This window comes from Phaseolus vulgaris, chromosome 1 (genome assembly GCF_000499845.2).
Source record: "Phaseolus vulgaris cultivar G19833 chromosome 1, P. vulgaris v2.0, whole genome shotgun sequence".
Taxonomy (NCBI): domain Eukaryota; kingdom Viridiplantae; phylum Streptophyta; class Magnoliopsida; order Fabales; family Fabaceae; genus Phaseolus; species Phaseolus vulgaris.
Genome location: NC_023759.2, coordinates 35,470,641 through 35,493,374, shown reverse-complemented (window position 1 = coordinate 35,493,374; position 22,734 = coordinate 35,470,641). Strand labels below are relative to the sequence as shown.

General features: G+C 32.0%; 1 protein-coding gene across 2 annotated transcripts; it reads left to right on the top strand.

The window, feature by feature from the left end:
• Window positions 1–13,956: 13,956 nt before the first annotated feature.
• Window positions 13,957–22,412, top strand: LOC137814001 (N-acetylglucosaminyl-phosphatidylinositol biosynthetic protein gpi1). Of its 2 annotated transcripts, none has more exons than XM_068616514.1 (10): window positions 13,957–14,193; window positions 14,737–14,955; window positions 16,351–16,731; window positions 16,838–16,978; window positions 17,061–17,161; window positions 17,242–17,460; window positions 19,838–20,329; window positions 20,866–21,296; window positions 21,796–21,889; window positions 22,034–22,412. In XM_068616514.1, the coding sequence occupies exons 2-10, from the start codon at window positions 14,785–14,787 to the stop codon at window positions 22,143–22,145; spliced, it is 2,142 nt and encodes a 713-aa protein (XP_068472615.1). In that variant the 5' UTR covers window positions 13,957–14,193; window positions 14,737–14,784; the 3' UTR covers window positions 22,146–22,412. The 2 variants fall into 2 exon arrangements, with proteins under 2 accessions (XP_068472615.1, XP_068472616.1); XM_068616515.1 differs by having other exon boundaries at window positions 16,351–16,735.
• Window positions 22,413–22,734: the final 322 nt, after the last annotated feature.

The following is a 22,734-nucleotide window of genomic DNA, read 5'->3' as shown; positions in this document are numbered from 1 at the left end:
GTGAAAATCCTCTTTAAACCATTCACCCCCCCCCCTCTAGTTTAAAGCCATACATTCTAACAATTGGCATCAAGAGCTTGGTTCTTGAAATTTATCAAGTGTGATCCTAAATCTTTTTTAAATGGCTGAAAAGTTTTCTTTTGGGGAAGGTGCCTATTTAAGCAAACCTCATTTGTTTTGTGGTATGAAATATGAATTGTGGTGCATAAGAATGAAATTCTTTGTTGAATCTATAGATAGAAAAATCTGGAATGTTATTACAAATAACTATCTCATGCCTATATCTGAAAATGTTTCTTCTGAAACAGAACATCTTGATTGTGTAGCTATGAACATCATTGTATCTGCACTTGATTCTAACGAATTGCTCAAGGTTTCATAATGTAGTTTTGCCAAAGAAATGTGGAAAACCCTTGAAGAGTATCACAAGAATCCAAGGAGTGCCTTGATGGAAAAAAAAAAGAATCTTCTGCTGAATCTTTCTCTTCAGAATCCAAAAAGAAGGTTTGTCTTATGACAAAAGAAGAATTTGGATCAAGTCAAGCTGCTGGGAACAAAAACTGTCTATACTCAAGTGATGTGAAGAGGAAACATTTAGGTTGCTGTTTAAGAAATTTAGCAAGTTCCTAAAGAAGAGAAACAACAAAAGTGACTCATTCAACAGGTATGATAACAAGAAACCTACTGAGTTTAACACTAAGAAACATACATGCTTTGGATGTGGTGAACATGGTCATATTAAAACTGAATGTCCCAACAAAAAGAAGAAAAACTTCAAGAAGCATGAGAAGAAAGGAAAATCAAGAAGAGCTTATAATGATGACTCATCAAGCTCATCATCAAGTGAAGAAGAAAAGACAAACATATGCTTGATTGCAGAAGGAGATGATGAGTCATGCAGCTCAAGTGAGGTAAGTTCATGTGCTTCTCTAAATGCTGAAAATTATAGTGAATTGCTTGAAGCTTTTCAAGAAACACATGATGAAGCTTATCAATTGGTTCTTTCAAACAACCGATTGAAAGAGCTTAACAACTGGCTTGAAAAGAGAGTTATGGCACTTGAAGAAGAGCTGGAAAAATCAAAAAGTGATTTTGAAAATCTGAAAACTCATTGCAAAAACTCCTCTTGCAAGTGTGACACTCTCATTTGTGAAAATTGTGAAAATCTTGAAAAGAAAGTGCATTATCTTGTAAGTACTGTGGATAAGCTTTCAAAAGGAAAATCCAACTTTGAGAATGTCTTGGCATCTCAAAACTGTGTTTTTGGAAGAGCTAAATTAGGTTTTAATCCACAAAACAAGCAAGATAAGTTTTCAAAGAATCTTTCAAAACAGTCAGTAAAACAATCGATTGTTAAGTCGAAACAATCGATTGTTAAGTCGAAACAATCGGTTGTTACATGCTTTTATTGCATGAAGAAAGGTCATTCTGTTAGATTCTGCAAAATAAGGAAATTTTTTGTTACCAGAGGCTTTATGAAATGGATTCCCAAAGGTGGTGAGGTTTCAAATGATAAAAATAAACCAAATGGACCCACATTTGTAAGGGGACCAAACCTTGTTGCTTGAATTCATGTTTATGCAGGGAATCTAGAAGAACATGAGGCACTGAGTCATCTGATCAGGTTCTTGGAAGGAAAAGATTAACATTGAAGTTGAATCAATGTTATTTACCAGTCCAAGGTTCTCAAATAGTCAAAAGAGGCTTCTTGATCACAAACCAATGACTCATTGAAGGAACTTCATTAAGGATAAGACCTTCCTTATCTCTATCTTTAAATATTTTAATTCATATTCATGCTTAATATCTCTTGTTAAATGCTCATTTTCATCTACATTAAATCCTATATGCTCATTCTTAATAATTCAAAATCTGTTTTGCTGCTGCAGAAAAACAACTGATTATTTCCTCTCTGACAGCACTGCGAAAGAATGAATTTAATTCTTTTTTGAATTCTGTCTGTTGTAGATCTCAATTATGAAAGAATTCGTAGTCAATAAAGCAGTGTTGAAAGTTGATCATGTTCTGAAGGAAGTTACAACATGTCATAAAGGAATATATTCCAAAATCTTGAAAAATTAAGAGCTTTTATGACTAGTCAAAGATCACATGTGATGACCATGTGATTTTCTGCTTTTTCTAACGTTTTCTGTGCAGGTCTTGGTCAAGTCTTTTCTCTCTGAAGACTGAAACCCACTCACATCAATTGAATGCAGTTTGGTTCTATGTTTCTTTAAATTCTGTTGCAGTTGTTCTCTCTCACAAGAACAATCAATTGAGCCATCTCTTGCTCTCCTTGTCTGAGTCTTCTTTGCCTCTTTTTCTGCTATCATGGAATCCAATCCTCCCACATCAAAGAGGATCAAAACAGAGCTGTGAGGTCTAGAGGGAGACTAGAGGGCTGATTTTCTGGAGACAATGAGCTTATTGAAAGATATCGCTTTGAAACTAGCACAAAGGTGATCAACAACCCCAAAGTTATTTCCTTTGATTGGTTGAAAAGCCAAAAGCTAGACAATGTGAGGAAGTTGTTCAAGGACCAATTGCTGAGAAGGTTCTTGGAGATGAAGGAAAACATATACCCTGATTTGATTCGGGTGTTCTACACCAATCTCAAGTTTGAGGGGAACTATCTTGTTTCTCATGTGAAGGGAGTTGACATGGAGATCACTCATGATGTGTGGACTGCTGTTGTTGGTCTGAAATATGTTGGTCTAAGAATCAACAAGGTAAATCTTGGAGTAGTGGAGGATTTTAACAAAGTCCAATACTACAAGAGTTACTTGAAGAATCAAAATGCCCAAGTGAGAACTTGTTCGGTTGGAGGCATAAAGCTAGATGAAAGGGTGCTTGCTCTTATTGTAACTTGGATTCTTACTCCAAGGGGGAGAAACCATTCTGTCCTAACAGAAGAAGACATTGTATACATCTACTGCATCATGAAGAAGATCAAGATCAACTGGATCCACATCATTAAAGAACACATGCAAAAAGCCATGAGGTTAAGTGATTATCACTATCCCTATGTTGTTTTAATCTCTAAATTCTTGCTCTATTTTGAAGTGAATCTTGAAGATGAGACATCTGATTTGGTTAAGTCAACACAAGAGATGAACAATGACTCTCTTAGCAAGATGAGATTCACCAAAATAAATGGGAAATGGGTAAGCAAAGATGGTGATCATGGTCTTCATCAAGTGCTGCAACTGTTGATTTGATGAAGAAGATCAAGCTGTTGACATGGATTTTCACCATGAAGAACAACTTGAAACCAATCTAGGTGTTGAAACCAGTGCAGGAAATCAAGGAGATGAAATGTCATCCATGTCTTCTTTTGAAATATACATGGTGAATAGGCTTGATGGTTTTGTCGAGAATCAAAGGAATCTTCATGATTTGTGTGTGAGCAACTTCCAAAGTATAGACAACAGATTCAACAACATGGATACACGGTTTATGAACTTGGATGAATAGATAGAAGTTGTTCAGAATCATATTTTTGAACTCCAGTATGGCAAGGATGGTTAAAGGAAAAACAACCGGTTGAATTCATGAAACAACCGATTGTTTTTGGCCTTGTATCAGTTTAAGAGCTTTTGTTTCAAATTTCTGTATAATCTGGAACAATTATCTTTTTATCTCTTCTTATTGTCTATTTGTGAAGACAAATAGGGGGAGATTTTATGTTGTGTTGTCTTTCATTATCTTTTATTATTTCTGCAAACTCTATGTTGTGTATGAGTGTTTAAGTAAGCCTTATTTCTGTTGGTTTTAATGCTGCTGATATACTGTTTCTGTTTTTGCTCTAACCTTCTATCAAAGATATTGTGCTTTGCTTAAACTTTTTCTTGCAGGAACTGCTTCAGATTCAATCAAATTCAACATAAGCAACCTGAGATTTGTCTTCATCAAATAGGGGGAGATTGTTGAATCAAGTGTGTTCAAGCTTTGAAGAATCCAAATCCTTTGAAGTTTGATGGAAGGTTGGATGTGCTTGTTGCTTCTGAGGTGTTTTAGAATACGATCTAGGGTAGATTATCTGTGTTAATGCACTCTTGATTGAATCCAAAGCTTAAGCATTCTCAAACCTTTTAATTGAAAGTGTTTTTCAAACTAAGTGAAAAACAACCTGTTGTTTTGTCGAAACAACCGATTGTTTTATACTTAGGTGTTTTGAGAAAGGTTGAAAATTGTTTTTGATGGTTGACTTGCTGTCAAACCAAAACAACCGATTGATTCGAGTATTCAACCGATTGTTTGTTTTGTGACCATAACAGAAAACTGTTTTGTGCTTTGACTAAGCTTTAAATGATTTTATAACTGAATGCGCTCCAGTTTTAAATGTTTTGACCAGTCTTTGAAAGCAATAAATAGTTTGTTCAGATTATGTAACAAACAAGAACTGGGATTTAATCAAAGAAAAACAGATTTGAGTTTTTCACTGATTTTGCTTTTGAAGAGTTGAAAATTGCTTTGAGATTGCTTTGATCAAGAGAGTGTGGAATAGGATTTTCATCTTGTATTGATTTCGGATCTTTCTGTAACAAGTGTAATCCTTTTGTACTTTGCGTAAACTCTGTTGTGTGAGGCCGAGAAGTGTTGTGTGTTATTGAGGTTGTTAAGATCAACATTCTTGGTGGTGTTTGTGCTAAGCCAAAGGAAGTGTGTGTCTTGAGGGGATCAATGTCACTTCTTTGGTGGTGTTGTAAGTAATCTAGGTTTGGTTACTTAGTGAATTCCCCAGTGGTTTATGGAAAGATTGGATGTAGCTCTTGGTTTAAGAGTGAACCAATATAAACCTGTGTGTACAATCTCTCTATCCCTTGAACTCTTTAATTTCAGTTTATATTTGTGAACTGGTATAAACAACCGATTGTTTCTATGAAACAATCGATTGTTGAAACAATCGATTGTTTTTCTGATTGGCAAACTGAATTCTGAATCAAGTTTTCTCAAAGGAATTTCATTCTAGACTAAAAAGTTTGCGAAAATCCTCTTTAAACCATTCACCCCCCTCTAGTTTAAAGCTATACATTCTAACAATAAGTACAAATTTAAGAGCTCTAAGATCTACTATGTTGTAATTTGTATTACAAGAGTGAACAAAAAAATTACATATACAAATTCAACAAGATAGACTTGACACTTGGAGAGGAAAGGAAATAAAAGATAATGTAAACTCAATATGACTAACACAATTTAAGATACAAGTGGATAACTTGTGAATGATATGTGAATATTGATACTACTTCTTTCTAATTACTTTTATTTTCTTTTACAAAATTGAAGATGAAAAAAATTAATAAAGATTTGAAGGATCTCAAATTTACTTTTCATAAATTCATGTGACACTGTTAGAATCGTAAATAAAAATAATAAACATTTTGCTATAAAAAATAAATTTAAAAACATCGGATACATAATGAATTATATAAATTAAAAAATTATTATTTTTACCACAAATGTGATATAATATATGATGATGTCTTGGCACTTGATAAAAAACACTAAACAAAATATTATTAAACAAATATTTGATAGGATAAGGAATGTCCTCGTCTTTGATGAAGAAGTCTTGTTTATGAATTTCCTCATGCTTATGATATTATTTATTGACTTATGATATTTCTTTTGTTTTATCCATAGCTATAACAAATACAACTAACAGCATCCTTAACAATTAAAATAATATTTTTTTATATTGTCTTAAAGTACAAGAAAAAAAAGTTATTTCACAATTCAAATCTTTTATAAATAAATTAATGTTCAGATACCAAACATATAAATCATTACTTAGGTGATTTTAAAATTATATTTTCATATCTACATACGAGCCAAACGAGGAGTAGGTATGGTGCATGTATTTGGTTAAATTCCTGAATAATTGTTTTTAAATATTCTATATACAAGTTTTTATTTTCGTGATTGTAACATAAATTATTTTGTAATAAATTGTGTACATGCTGAACTTGAAATGATGAAAAAATATACTTATATTTTTATCACCAACTTCTTATATAATTTTTTTTTATTCATAGCAATTTATCTTTCTTGCATTTTTTTAAGATTTTTATTCAAGTTTATTGCACGGTTCTTATTTCCTTCACTTTAGTTTAATTTGAGTTTTTATATCTATACTTTATAATTTAATTCCCAGGTAATAGGACTTGCCATTCAATATTTTTTTATTAAGTTTTCCTTGAAAACATCTTAAAAAATTTACATTGATTGTTTCGTTGTCTTCATAGAAGTTTATAAGTTTACTTTTCCTTAGTCTCGATTCTTGTTTCATGACATTATTACATATTTCAAACAAGTATCTGTTTTATAAAATTGAAAAAATTGGTATCTTATTTATATTTAACAATTTATTAAAAAAAATTAAGTTTAACTAAATCTTACAAAGGTTCACCATCTATTTTTTTTTAAATAAAAGCTTTTATGTTATATATAACTATGCAACTTGACATCTCAGTTATGCTAACACCAATAATCATTTCTCATCGCATGACAAAAAAATATTATTAAAAATAAAAATAAAAGTACAAAAATATGAGACTAAACCAAAATCCATATGTTAAAAAAACGATAAGTAAACTATACCTATTCATAAAGAATTCTAAGAACAGACTAGATGGTAGCCTATTATACCAATTAAAAGATTCTTTATGAATAAATCCTAAATTAGTCAACTTATCAGCAGACTCATTCCCTTCACGAAAAATATGTGTAACCCTAAACCTGATTTTCCCACAGTAATTAAGACAAGTATTTCATCGATTACAAAGTATCCAAGGAACATTGGTCGTAGTAGTAAACGCAGCACAAATTAAAGCAGAATCACATTCCAACTAGACATTAGTAAGCACCATCTATTTACATATTATGAATGTTTTTATTTTCTAATTGATGTTCTTATTTCTAGTTTTTATCTTTAGTCGATGTAATATTTCTAATTCATCTATGATTAATTTATTACATTTTAATTAAAAATATATTTAATTGATATTTCAAATAAAAAAAAATATAAAACGTGTTTTTGGAAGAATCATGGGGGAACTTACTAATTTAGAACATGATTGCTTCTTGAGGGCTTTTCTAAAGAGTGATACCATGTGGTGGATAGTTATGAAAAGCCATGAAATTTGTGAGTTCTTGGCATGTTGAGCAATCCATTGGATTCGATGCACACACTTGATTAATTAATTGTAGGTGTGATGACGTGGGAGCAACAAGGAAGCATGGATGTAAAATGTACCAATAATTAGTTTAGTGCACATGGCTTGCTTCATTTGGCCAAATCAAAGATGAGTTAGATATGCATAAAAGCAATTGAAGACCACTAAAACTTGGCCCCCACCAAAACTTATATGCATAAATCATTATCATAAAATGTCATTCTTGTTCAATTATGCCATATCTTGCAAGCAAACAAACACACACCCACTTATATTATAATAAATCATGCAACTATTCTTCAAGCCCTGCCATGTGGCTCAATTATTAACCTTCATTTTAATAATGAGAAAATGTTGCTTTGTTTTAGATTAGCTTTGCTTGTTTCATTTGTAAATAGTGATGGATGAATTGGAAAGAGTGGTATCTTGAATTAATCTGCATTTTGTATAGGTTAGAGAGATCACACATGTTTTTATTCAAAGTATCATCCTAATATAAATTTCAAATATAATTAATAATTAATATGTATTATTTTTAACTAACTTAAAGACTTTATTAGGATTTTTAAGAAATTCATAAATTCGGATATTTTTAATTAAATTATATTAAAGTATCTTGTTGTTTGATTTTGACCGTCAGTAGAATGACTGTTATTTTTTTTTCTTAAACTCATTGACTAACTTCTGATTTATTTATTTTTAACTCGTTAGTTAATTTATTCGTAAAAAGAAAAAATTAATTGATGAATTGAAGATTAGAAGGCTCATATTAACGATAAAATAAAATCTGTAGAATCTATATATAAAATAAAAAATAATTTAAGTGTACTAATAAAATTATTTTTAATGAAAAATTAATTAAAAATATATAAATTTATAACTAAAACTTAATTAAGTTTAATTTTAAAATTTAAAAAAAAATATGTAGGAGTTTAGGAAAGGCCTTACACGGCTAAATGTGTTAATTGAACTCAAAATAGTTTTTAATATATTCAATTTTTTTATTTATTAATATACTTTTTCAGTTCATTTTAAGAAATATTTGAGTAATCTACATTCAAAGATTTGTTTGGTGTATTAAAACAGTTTTCTCTAGATTGTGAATGTATATATTAGCAAATTTAATTTATAATAATTTTAAAAATAATTTGTTTTACTGTTATATATTCACATATTATTTTATGTCTTATTTTAACATAAAATAAAATGGTATCGAGCCCCACTTTACTCATATAACGTACAGGTTTAAAATTTTCAGGGTCCTTTTATTCGACAGTATTTTTTTTATCATAAAAATGTTTGAATTTAAATTATTTAAAAAATATATTCAATAAATGAATATATATTGCTACGAAAGCAAGTTTAATCATGACTTAATAGAAAGTTTAATTTGAATATCATAAGATCAATAATTGATTTGTAATATATAGACTAAAATATATATCGGTATAAACATATTGTTTTCCAATTTTATCTTTTATATTAAAATATAATAAATGTAATAATTATTTAATTTAAATTAAAATTTTGAATTTAAAAATTTAGAAAATTTGAATTAAAAAAAAAAATCCAATTTCTTACAATTTTATTCTTTAAATAATTATTTTTAAAAATTCAAATAATTCTTCCAATAAAAAAATCTCATATACAATAAAAAAAATTGCATAACAAAATTAAAAATATATATTTATTTTTATAATTATTTTTAATAAAAGTATTTTAGTGGTTAACCCTAATTTGTTTCATTCTCTATGTTCCATTCTCTCTCATCCGAATTTCAAAATGGCTAGGGTTTAGGGTATAGATTGGGCGCTTTTGATGTGACCCTCTTCGATTCTCCCACCTAAGGGGACTGATAAATCTAAAAAAACTGCTAAGGCAGTTCTTTCTACAACGTCGCAATGAAGGTTTCTTCATTTTTCTAGAATGTTAGAGGAATGAGAAACCACAAAACTGTGGAGATGTTGATTAATTTACTTAAACTACATAAACCCCTCCTAGTTTTTCTTGTTCAACTTATGATGTCGTACATTGATGTTTTCAATGTCCTTTCCAAATCTATTAATATGCATTTGGTGGCTACGTCTCCTATTGTTAATAAAGTTGCTAAGCTTTGGTGTTTGTCGGTCCCTAATCTAGTCCAAAATTTCTCGGTAAATGATTAGTTTATTTATGTATCTTGCCATCTGCATGATAAATGTTTTAGCTTTACAGGTGTTTATGGTGCTAACACATACTTGGCTAGACGGTTTTTGTGGAGGGATCTTAGTTCCTTCATAGGGACTTGGTGTATTTTGGGAGATTTTAATGTTGTGTTATCGATAGATGAATGTAAAGGGGGGTGACTCCTAATCAGGTTTCTTGTAATGAATTTTTTGATTGGATTAATACTAATGATGTATGCATTTTACTGGATCTTGTTATATTTGGTGTAATGGAAGGAGAGGGTTGCATAGAATTCACAGAAGACTGGATAGAGCTTTATGTAATGGAGTGTGTCTGGATGAATGAGATTCTTGTACTTATCAGGTTCTTGTTCAAAATTGTTCTGATCATTCCCCTATTCTTGCTAGTCTTGCTAGTAATTCTTTGAGGAAGGTTAACAATTTTCGTTTCTTTTTTATGTGACTTCAGGACAGTTCATGTCTGAAGCTTATTCATGATTCTTGGACTAATAAGGATGTTGGTTGTCCTATGTTTGTTTTGCAACATAAGTTAAAAAGGTTGAAAATTGAGCTCCGAGACTGGAATAAAAATTCTTTTGGTAATATTCACAATGCAGTTCTTCTTAACCAGGGTCTCCTCCTTTGTATTCAACAAAACTTAGAGACTGCTAGTTTGTCTGATACTGATGGGCTTCTCTATCAAGAAAAGATTGCTAAGGAGGAACTTGATCATGCTTTTCACTAACAATATTTGTTTTGGAAAGAAAGGGCTAAGATGTTATGGTTTAAATATGGAGATCAAAATACTTCTTTTTTCCATTTTGTTGTCAAAAGGAGAAATAATTCTAGTGGGATTCATCATCTACGAATTGATAATGAGGTTACTGAGGATCCTAAACTCATTGAGGATCATATTTTGGACTTTTATAAAAATCTTTATGCCGAGTCTATTTCTAATGTTCCGGATACAAGTAATACCAAATATTTTATTGGTTCTTATATTCCTGAGCTAGTTTCCTCTTAGGAGAATATGATGTTGATTAAATGTCCTCATTTTTTTGGAAATCAAGATTGTTGTTTTTAATCTTAATGGTAATAGTGTTCATGGTCCTGATGGTTTTGGTGGTGTTTTCTATCATTCTTGCTGGGACATTATTGGGATAGATGTTTGCAATGTTGTTTAACAATTTTTTAAACAAAACTGGATTCTCCCTAGAATGAACAATAATGTGGTATCTCTTATTTCTAAGATTTAGGGTGCTGACTCCATTAAAGATTATAGGCCAATTGTTATTGCTAATTTCAAATTTAAGATTATTTCCAAAATACTGACAGATAGGCTTGCACTTGTGGCTGCTATAATCATTTCTCCTAATTAATATGGGTTTGTGCAAGGTAGACAGATTCAAGATTGCATTAATATTGCTTCTGAAGCTATTGACATGCTTTCTAAAATGGTTAGAGGAGATAATGTGATTACAAAGTTGATATTCATAAAGCCTTTGACACTTTGAGTTGGAAGTTCTTATTATTAGTTTTGACACACTTCGATTTTCACCCCTCATTTGTCGGTTGGATTAGTACAATTCTTTGTTCAGCTATGCTTTCTATCATAATAAATGGCAGTTTGGTGGGTTTTTTTCCTTGTAGTAGAGGTGTTAGACAAGGTGATCCTTTGTCTCATTTACTTTTATGTATTGCAAAGGAAGTTCTTAGTAAATGTATCTCTAAGCTTGTGAATGATAAGAAAATTTTACATATGGCTAGTTCGCGAGGTTATCTCAATCCCTCTCATATTTTATATGCTGATGACATATTTGTTTTTTGTAGGGGGATATTAAGTCTTTTAGAAATTTGAGTATTTTTCTTAAAACATATGGTGATTTTTCTGATCAATATGTTAATAACTCTAAAAGCACTTTTTTCACCATGGATAATGCTGCAAGATTTGTCACCAAAAATCAACGTATTCTTTCTTATTGTCATGGTTGTTTGCCTTTCAAATATTTAGGAGTGCCTATCTTTGTTGGTGCTCCAAAGTGTCGATTTCTTCAACCTTTGGCTGATAAAGTCAAATTGAAGCTAGTATCTTGGAAAGGTAAATATCTTAGCATGATGGGTCAAATTCAATTGGTCAATATGGTGATTACTGAATTTCTAGCTTATAGCTTTAATATGTATAAATGACCTATTTCACTTCTTAACTAAGTTGAGTAGTGGTGTCAAAATTTTATTTGGACCGGTGATATTATGAAAAAAGGCATAGTCACCGTGATTTAAGATACTATTTGTTCTCCTCTTGAGAATGAAGGTTTGAAGATTATTAATCTTCGTCATAAAAATAATGCATATCTTCTTAAGCTTGCTAGAAAATTTGCTTATAGCAACATGCCTTGGTCTTTTCTCTTGAAAGCCAGGGTTCTTAAATCAAAATATGAGTTTAAAATGGTTTATAGATCTCATCTCTTTGGTCTGGAATTATGTAGTTTTATTCTACTATACTTGATTATACTTCTTGGACTTTTGGTACAAGTTCTTTTATTAATTTATGGAATGATAAATGATGTTCTACTACTTCTTTAGCAAATATTGCAGGGTTATCTGATGGTGCTAGCATTCCGGATAGAGTCTCTCAGTTTTGGACAGGTTGTGATTGGAATATTCCTTTATCTTTACAACATATGCCTCATTTTTTTTAATCTCATATCCTGGTTAGGGAGGAACAAGATATTCCTAATTGGATTCTATATGAGTATGGTTGTTTCACTCTTAAATCGGCTAAGACTTTTTTCTTGGAACCAGGAGTTCCCTATGGTTGGGGTAAATTCATTTGGTCTTCATCTATTTCGCCTTCCAAAACTCTGGTACTCAGGAAAGATTTTCATGAGCGGCTTCTTATGGATCAACATATTCAAAATAAAGGTTTGCATTTATGTTCTATGTGCACATTTTGTGAAAAACATGAAGAATCTATTCAACATTTATTTTTTGAGTGTTCTAATGCTTTGCATATTTGGAGTTGAGTTCGACAAATTTTTCTTACTTCTTATTTCTCTAATAAGGATGATTTTCTTTCTTTTATTAAGAATGATGGTAGTCATTTGGTTAAATTGATTAAGCTTTCTCTGATAACTTTTTTCTATTTGGATGATATGGCGTATGAGGAATTATGCTAGATTTCAGGATAAGATTGAGGTTTATAGGGCTATTTCGGCAATTAAAGACTTAACTTGTCTAGTGGGAAATTCGTTTAAAACTTTAATGAAGAATGATATGTTGGATTTCAACGTGATTAAGTTTTTTAGTATTAATACTCGTAGTGGTAAAGTTCTTCGTCCTCTTCTTGTTAGACGAGAGTTTCCTTCACCAGGCTGGGTTAAAATTAACACTGATGAGGCTTCTAGGGGGTATTATGGTCTTGCTAATTGTGGAGGTATTTTTCGTGGGAGTATGAGGGAGTTTATTGTTGTTTTCTCAGCGTTTCTTAAAGTTCAGACTCTATGATTGCTAAGTTTTATGAAGTTATACATGTTATGGAAGAAGCTCAAAAGATGGGGCTTACTAATATCTGGCTTGAATGTGATTTTGCCTTGGTTTGGTACTGCGTTTATTACTAGGACTAAGGTTCCGTGGATGCTTCGTAATTGATAAAATACTTGTCTTAATTACTATGGGAAAATCAGGTTTATGGTTTCTCATATTTTTCGTAAAGGGAATGTGTATGCTGATAAATTGAGTAATTTAGGATTTATACATAGAGAATCATTTTATTGGTATAAAATTATTTATGAATAAGTATAGTTTACCTATGTATCGTTTTTGTTCCCAAATGAGTTTTGGTCTAGTCTCTCCATATTTTTGTATTTTTTTTAATAATATATTTTTCATGTGCTGACAAATGATTGTTGTTACTTTGATACGAGCCTAGTTGAAATATCAAGTTGTATATAAAGAAAATATTTTAATAATTTAATAATATATTTTAAAAATTATTGATAAGTTGTTAGTGCCAACCCCTCTCTTTCCGTTAGTAATATGTAATTTAAATTGATTTTCATATATGAATTTCAATCTCAAATATTAAATATCAAGCAGCCATTTTATTTATGAACTCAATCAAAATATTTCATTTAATTTGACAAACACATGCATTTAATTCACTTTCATCAACCCTTCATTGGTACTTGTGATTACATTTGAGGTACATATTTTGGTTTGAAAAGTATTGAATTTGTGATGGAATTTTTTTTCCTACAAAATATTATTTAATTAATTTCTAAATTTGGGAGAAAAATCTTGGTAATTAAATATCAATTTAAAAACTATTTAATAATAATAGAAATTAATTTAAAAGTTAATTTTTTTTAAATTTTTAAAATATCTCTAATTTAATTACTATTGCAATTAATTATTTTGGTATCTAAAAATTTATATTTCATATTTTTTAGTAATTATAATAATAAAAGAATATTTTTCATATTTTAACATTTATATTTGTATTGAAATGTAAATAAACAAATTTTATAAAAGTGAGTTTATAAATTTTTGTATTGAAACACATTTTTTTGTACAAAACTTAGAAATATATAGTATGGTATGACTCTTCTATTAGAGAAATACATTTTTTTTCCTTAATTAAAAAATGGGATTTTGAAGACATATTTCTCTTTCCCTTTCCTTCGCATTCGTTCGTTCTGCCCTAGCTTCTATCCACCTTCACTTTTGTTCCCTTTCGTGCCCTTGCTTCAGTCCACCTATAAGCCCAGCTTCAGTGTACCTTCAATGCAGCTTCAGTGTACCTTCAATTCAGCTTCAGTCGAGTCAAGGAGCTCCAAGACGTGACGCCCACGGTGAGCATTCCTTTTTTTTTTTTTTTTTTTTTTTTTTATCTTTTGCGTTTTCAATTTGTCAATTTTTCATTTCTTAACTGCCCATAATCCACCGTTTTTAATTGTAATTATTTTGTTTTGGTTGGGTTTAAGATTGGGAGGTAGGGTTTAGTTGGCCAAATTTTTTTAGTTTTGAATGTGGGCATTGCGTTTGGATTGTTTTAAGAGTAGGCTCAGTACATTTCATTTGAAGTGGCTTTTATTCGGATCTGTATCGGCGTAGTTGTGTTTTTTCTGAAAGATCAGAGAGTTGGTTAATATGCATCTGAATAGAATCATTTTCCTCAACTGTAATCATTGGGTGGGTTCTTGTTGATATCATAAGCTGTAATGTTCCTCTATGATGTAAAAAAGGGTAGGTATAACATACACTATGACCTATACTTCCATCTAAATCTTATAGTTTTTATTAATTTGTTACATAAATTTATTTTTAATTTGCATTCTTTTTTAATCTGAGAATTTTTAATGAAGTAAAGACTTGCTTGTCTCTGTCTATTGCAGGGACTTCATGAATAGTAGCTCAGTTTATGTGAAGATCAAAAGAGGAAGATGAGAAGACATTGTAGGCTTTGGTGGCCAAAGCAACTTCTATCAAATCAAGAATCATCCTCCAGTATTTTGTTCGGGTGGTTTGTCACCTGTTCACCATCATCCCTTGACGTGGTTGTAGCGTTTACTTACAGTGAAGTCTTGCTTTCTAGTTCTAGTACTGGCATTGAGGTATAAAAATGAATTTGAGTTCGCAATTCCTTTTCCTTACAGTTTAGAGTAAAGCTCTAGGAAGCACCAACACTTCTATAAAACAGCGTGTTGCCGTGACCTACACTATTTTGGACACGACAATTCTCGAACACTCCTTCAACACATGTTTCAACATGTGTCCAACACTTGTGTCATAAGTAAACAAAGCTTTTTCAATACATCTTGGACACCTCTTAAAAACGGCTTGAGTATCAATAGAAACAGTGTACCGACACCTATTCTGGGTTAAACACTTCCTAGACACTATTACTGTAAAAACGTAAAAAGAAATTAAAGAAAACAACTTTTATTTTAAATAATGCAATCAACACTCATACATCTTTTGAGGTTTGTTTCTGTAAAACTTAACTAGTTATTTTAGGTATTAAGATACATGTTTCTTAATTAGAATTCTATTGCGAGGGCTGTTATTATATGGAAGTATAGCAAATATGTGTACATGGAAAGTGTGAAGTGTGTTAATGTTAAATTTATGCATGCATACACATACGTATATGCATGCATACACATACGTATATGCATGCATGCATACACATATATATGACATCAGCTGTTGCCTTGTCCTATATTTTGGACATGGAGTCTGTGTTTCTTAGGTAAATCAAATTGAATAGCAATTGCAGCAATGAATTTATTGGTTGTATGCATGTTAGAACTATTTATTGCCGAGGAAATGTTGGGTTTCCTTTTTTGGTGTAGTAGTCTAGTTCATGCAAGAGTCATATATATATATGTGTGTGTGTGTATGTGTGACGTCATCCATATTGCCGTGTCCTATATTTTGGAGATTATCCTTGTCTCGGTGTTCATGTCTGTTTCGGAGTCCTAGCTAACAAAGGGAATAACAATAGTAGCAATGAATTTATTGGTTGTATTGTATGCTGTTACAACTATTAATTGCAGAGGAAATTTTGGCTTGCCGTTTGTTATTTAATAATATTTGGTTGTAGTAATCAAGTAAAGCAAGAGTTTCAAGTTTAAACGGACACGAACATTATTCGTCTTAGAATATTCAGTTAGGTAACGGTTTCTTGATTAATTTTTACCCAAATATTAGGTTCACGTGTATGAAAATATTGGAACATATTCACAATTTTGGGGAAAAGCCATGAAAAGGTTTAACGGTAAAATAAAATGATTTGGACTGGCATTAATTCATACTTGAAATGGTGCATAACTACTTTGTGTTAGTTATTAAAATCTTGGTTTCTATAACAATATGAATGTGGTGGGGAAATCCCACTGTTAAGTCCTTTTAATGATTCTCTCCTTCCTACATGTTGTCTTTGGTGGTTTCTGGAATGGTCTAGTCTAACAAGGATAACTGACATAATGAACTTCTACTGTCTCTAGGGGATTATTCAGGACACATGTGGGAGAATGCCTTCATTTCTTGAGGATAAGTCCAAGTTCTCTGTGCTTGGTCTGGCTGTCACTGACCCTACTGCTAGTAATAGTTTGTTGAATGAGACAGAGTATGACAAAAAGAAGTTGTCTGAGTTTGGCAATGCATTGGAAGAGGGAAGTACATATAGAAAGAATAACTGCCGGAGTTGTGATTGCTTCCAGTTAGATTGTTCATCGAGGAAAAGTAGCCAATATGTTTTTGGAAAAAGTAACTGGGTCCTGCTCACATTTGATTCTCCTAAGCATAATGATTTAGGATTGAACAGGCTTCCAAATCTGCATCACATTCATTGGAATGGAAAAATTCTGTCACAATATGATGTTCACGTATGTAAGTCATTATTTCTTCTACTTTTCTGCAAGTACTTGTGCTTTCTGAAGACTTTTATCGCAATCTCAAACAGATATATATATGATATTCAACTACTTGTAGGTCATAATTTATGAAACACCCGCTTATGGTGCTCATCATTTCTCATTATGTGATCTGAGTTCGAATGAGCAAGCTAAAGTTTCTATTAAAACTCCTAAATGGGTCGAGAAGCTTCATGATAAACAGCAATTCATTGAATTGGTAATTAGTTTACCTTATTCATATTTGGGTATGGAAATTTTTTTCCTTCTTGCTGACCTACCTTTTTGAAATTTCACCCCAGGATACAGTTATTCTGGCAATTAATTGCACAGCTGCTGCTAAAAGAATTTTTGAGACACACCTGGTCCCAAGATCCTTGAGCCGGCTCTCCATACTTCCCGTGTACACACTTTAACCATTGATGCATCATCTTTTGCTCACTTTTTTTTTCAAGATCTAATGATTTATTCTGTATTTTTCAGGCTTGTTGTTATAGGACATCTGTTTTCCAAGTTTTTGGCTTCATTCTCCACCATGCTTTATATTATTCTCCAGTTTTTCCAAACACATTTTAATTATGAATCCAAATCCTGGATGTATGTGACATCAGCAAATGTATTCAAGAAGACTGCTTGGATAAATATGCAAATCCGCTGTCAGATATTATATTGGCCAATCTTTCTTCAGAAGAATGACCTCAGGTAATATTAAATTTTAGGCAAAGTATATTACTTTGTGTGATTTGTGGTAGGTTTCAAATTTTGGAGACGCAGGCTTTAATATTTGACAAAGTCAATGTAAATAGTTTCCTTAAAAGACAAGTTTTAGTGGGGGGTAATCGTGTTTCAGTTCAGTTTCTTTACAGTACCAAAAGGGCATAAGGCTCCACCAAATGGGGTTTGGGGAGATTTATTAACTTGAATTTGAGCTATTCTATTTCCTCCCTCAGATCTATTCCTTCCCTTGTTCTACTTGGTTTCCCATTCCTCTTCCTTAATATTTCAACATCAATACATTCACATGCAGGATATTATTTATGCTACAATTGCATATATGTAATATAGGAGTTCTTGCAACTCGTTGCTTGTTTACATTGGATAATGCATTTATCTTTTGGTAAGATGTCTTACATTGATTGGGAATATGGCCAGAATATTCCTTATAAGACTTGACCATTCTTCCCCTCTTGAGCTAGCTTTTAGGAGTACCCTATCCATTAATGATATGATATCAAGCTTCTGTGACTAAGTAATCTAGAGTTCAACCCTTTCCACCTCCACCTATGTGGAGTTTATGCGTGACCATGCTTTAAACCCAAAGGGCTCTTGTATGTGGGAGTTAGTTAGAAATATAATGTAAAATAATTCACATGTCTTCCACCTAAAAGCTCAAGCTTTTGGGATCGTTGGTTCATGACACGTTTATAACTTTGTTAGAGATGAGTTGATTAAATTAAATAGGGATATATGATATGATTTGATATGAAAATATCTTACCAAACCACTTGCGACTTTCTGGTGAGTCTTTTTCGGTCAACATTACTGTTTACTGCCAACATTTTTCCAGCAAAAACTATTTACAGTCGACATTTTTCTGGGGAGTTTCTTTTTCCATCGAGCTTTTCCGGAACTACATTACTGCTTGCTGCAACGATTTAGGGTGAATTTGTTTTCTTTTTCTTTCGGAGATCTTTTCCCAGCCCAGAACCATCACCACTGGCATTGCCTTGCTGTGCAATGACTATTTTGTCCCTCCAACAGTCGCTGTGCCTCTAAGCATTTTTTTCTTTCCAACAGCAACTACACTCTCTTAGCATTATCTGCATTCTGACAACTGCCTTGTTCTTTGAGCATTTTTGCTTTCTAACCACAACCGTGTTCTATGAACATTGTTTTCTTTTTGGCAATTGTCATGTCCTCTGCACATTTTTGCTTTCTGGGAAACTTGATGTCCTATAATCATTTTTGCTTTCTGGGAAACTTGATCCTATAATCATTTTTGCTTTGCAGCAGCCGCAGCGTTCTTTGAGCACTTTTTTGCTTTCTGGCAACCTTGTGTCAACTACCCAATTTCACTTCCTGACAGTTCTCTTGTTCTTTCACCATTTTTAACAAGCTTGACTTGTATATGTAAATAGGTTTCATCTTGAGGGGAAGTGTTGTTGAAGATATGATTTAAATGGATGAAACATTGAAAATTAATTTTTGCTTTGACAGAGAGAAACATGTCCAAAAATATCTACTAGCTTTGGCATCATTTATTTCGTCAACTTCAGCAACCAACTGACTGACATGATTACTAGGTCTCTCTAAGGGGTCTTGATTTGATGACATTTGTAACAAGCTTTCTCATGTGCTTTAGCCTGTGGGAGAGTGTTAGAGATATGAGTTGATTAGGTTAGAGATATGTATTTTTTTTTATATTTAATAGGGTGATATGATAGGGAAATATCTTGCCAAATATTTCTCATTATTAGATACTGATTTTGTTCCTTATTATTGTATCTCTTCTTCCTTATAAATAACAAAAATTTTTATTGTTTTAAATTATTCTTGCCATTGAAGTATATTTTTGAGTGTATTAAAATTTTTCGCAAGGTATTTATTATCTGGACCGCACCAATGAACTATGGTTTGAAACCGAACCAATCCCTGAACAGTGTTTTGATTAGTGTATTTCTTAGAAACTCATTGTTTGGTCCCATATTTGAGTTTCATGAATTGTGAAAAATGGTTTAGTTTGTACTTAAATCTTAAGCCTAATAAGATGTACCAAACTGAACCTTACCAGTAAAACCTACTTTTGGTGTACCCTCTTAAGCCTAAAAAGATATGGTTTAGTCTGAAACAAATGTTCTTGGTTGAAATTGAAAACCTTTAAGGCAAAATTTTGTGTACCTCATAAGTATATTTTCATTGCTCCTTTCGCATGGATTTTCTGATAAATATATGTTAATTTATCTAATAAAATTAAATGTTTATATTTTGAAGGCAATTATTTACTATTCTTAAACTTATATAACTTTTGTTCTTGATGTTATGTTTTCTCCATGTTTAATACTGTTCTTTTGTGTTCAAGGTCAGAATCATGTGTTGAATATGTAGAGAAAGCTGCAATGCTTAGGCATTCTATGTGGTCAACTTTGGTTGTTGACATTCTCCTTGGAAACTTGGTTGGCTGGACATTTTTATATCACGCAGAACCCATTTGCTTTTCAGTTCTGAATTTCATGCATGGATTTTCCACATTTTTGCGCTCTGGGTGTGTGTGGTTAATGGGAAACCCTGCAGGGTTCAAATTGAATGCTGAGCTGGCGGGAGTACTTGGCATGGTTTCTTTGAATGCAGTCCAGATATGGTCAACACTCTGGATCTTTGTGGGTTTCGTCTTCAATTATATTATTCAAGGGCTTTCTGTTTTAGGAATCCTTTGTGGATTTACTGTACCCGCTGCTTTGATCATAGACATGATTGGTCTGGCAACTTTGCATGTTTCAACTCTACATTGGTTCATTTCACTTGTATATTCATCACAGATACAGGCATTGGCAGCCTTGTGGCGGCTTTTCAGGTAACAAATTCTTATTTTTAGATTATTAACACAAATAAGGAAGTGATTTTAATGAGAATTGGATGTCGTAATTAGCTATTTGTTTTATAACTTCAACTTTCTAAAGTAATTAATTAGTTTTAACAATTCATTAAGATATTCGTACAAGAGGTCTTTGTTTACATTTGATAATATTTTGAAAGAATTTAGAGAGCATATACTCACCAAATAGAGACCAGTGAGGTGATATTATTAGTAAAAAGTTTCCTTTTTCTTGTGGAGGATTATAATTTATATGTATATAATCCTTCTTATGTTTGCTATTATGTATATCTTTGAAAGCATGGGCAATGAAACTTTAGGAAATTTGGAGATGACTTATATGATAGAAGTTGAGATCATAAGGGTATTTACTAAGCCATCAAATTTGCTCCGCATCTCTATAACTCTGATTCATTATCCTTTTTGAAGAATAATTGTAATAGATACGCAATTCTTTTTCATGCACACTTCGTCCTCCTTGCATATTTTCATGTAGTTGCTGGTTATTTTGGCAGGGGTCGGAAATGGAATCCTCTGAGACGGAGGTTGGATAGCTTTGATTATACAGTGAAACAACATATTTTTGGATCTCTATTATTTACGCCACTTTTACTTCTTTTACCAACTACTTCCGTTTTCTATATATTCTTTAGTATCGTGGACACAACCATTAACCTTATCTGTCTACTGACTGAAGTAACTATTTCGATTATTCATGCTACCCCTTATACCAAGATATTTCTTTGGTTGGTGAGGCCAGAAAGATTCCCTTCTGGAATATGGCTTGAAATTATCGGTTGTCAGAGTAATAGTACCGTTTCTCCACCAAGTATTGATTTTACCGATGAAATGACCTTAGCCAAGGAGTCATTGCATCTAAAGGATTTCAATAGAGAAAAATCTAGTATTCTAGTTTCAGTTCTCCACAGCAACTACTCGAGCATAGGTGAGGCCTGAAGCTATTACTTGTGGGTTAAGACTGATGCTTCTATTCGGTTGTCAAGATATGTATCTATGTTGATCAATAGGGAAATTGAATGTGATCTCATGTGGTCGATGTGTACTGTAGCGTTGTTTTATGAAAAATGTGTAGACTCCCTATTACTATCTGGGGCTTTACTTGAAGAATTTAGATATATATTATGAATTGTCTGTGATGTGTATTTTTGTAGTAAATCTGGCAGTGATGTCTTTTGTTTTGTTATCGTAATTTCCTTTTTGCCTGGTTGCATATCAAGATTAAAACAACACATCATAGATCCTGACATTATTGAACATTTTTAAGAAATTTATTTAAAACCTTGATTGATATTTTGCCTGTGACCAGACTTTTCCTCTTCGTGATTGATAGCTGTGACCACGGAGTGGCGACAATTTGCATTATATGCGACTATATTTTTGCATGGGCAAGCATTATGTACTTATTTCAACTGATTAAATTTCAGGGAAAGTTATCTTGCCTCACTACAAAACTGTATTTTTGGGAGTTTCTGGGTCATCCATCTCCACAGTGGCTTATGGAATCCTCATTGGGCAAAGGTGTGATATCCTTGTGCCAAGTGCTCTTATGGTTTTATTGATTTCATGATTCTGTTTCTCTGGTTTTTGTTTAGTTTTTATTTAATAATACTTCTTTTTCTATTTGTTTTTGTATTTTTTTCCTTTTCCTCCCTAAATAACCAGAATATCATCTCTGCGTGGCACCCTTCTACCTTCACCAATGCCATGGACGTCCATGCCCTACAAAGAGTATTGGCGTTTTTGTCATGATTCACTTATTGCATGCTTCAGATGATAATGGCTATGGCTCAGGTTATATTATTAGCTCAAGGATTCAATTATACAGTTTTCATACAACTTGGTCTACTCATGTTAGTGTTTTTTTCTTCTGTTTATAATGTGTTAATTATCAAGAATGCTTCATACTTCGTTTCTTCCATAGTTCGGTACTCTTCTGTGTATGTCGTTTTTTTTGCTTTTCCCATGCTTAGAATGTGGGTTCTTTAGAAGAGCAACATACTTTTATTTTACTAATCTGGTAAATATATTTGTTTTTCTCTTATGCTTGGGCGCATATAATTTGTTCTCTCTTAATTGTGTGGTGAAAAATTGAAGATCGCTGTGTGACGCCCATTTTATTTTAGTACTTGAATACATAGGATGGTGCTTACTTATTTCAAGAGTAAGCTTAACTTCACTTTTCTATTAATATTAAATATTATTAAGTCAACTGTTAGTTTGAGAATTCAATGCTATATAATTTAAAGATTATTTTGTTTTATCAATTGATTTTATTTCAGTGTAAGATATACTTTTTTAAATATAAGTAATATGGGTCATAACTGCTGGGCACTCCTCAAGTTACAGCTTGAGGGCATTGGTCA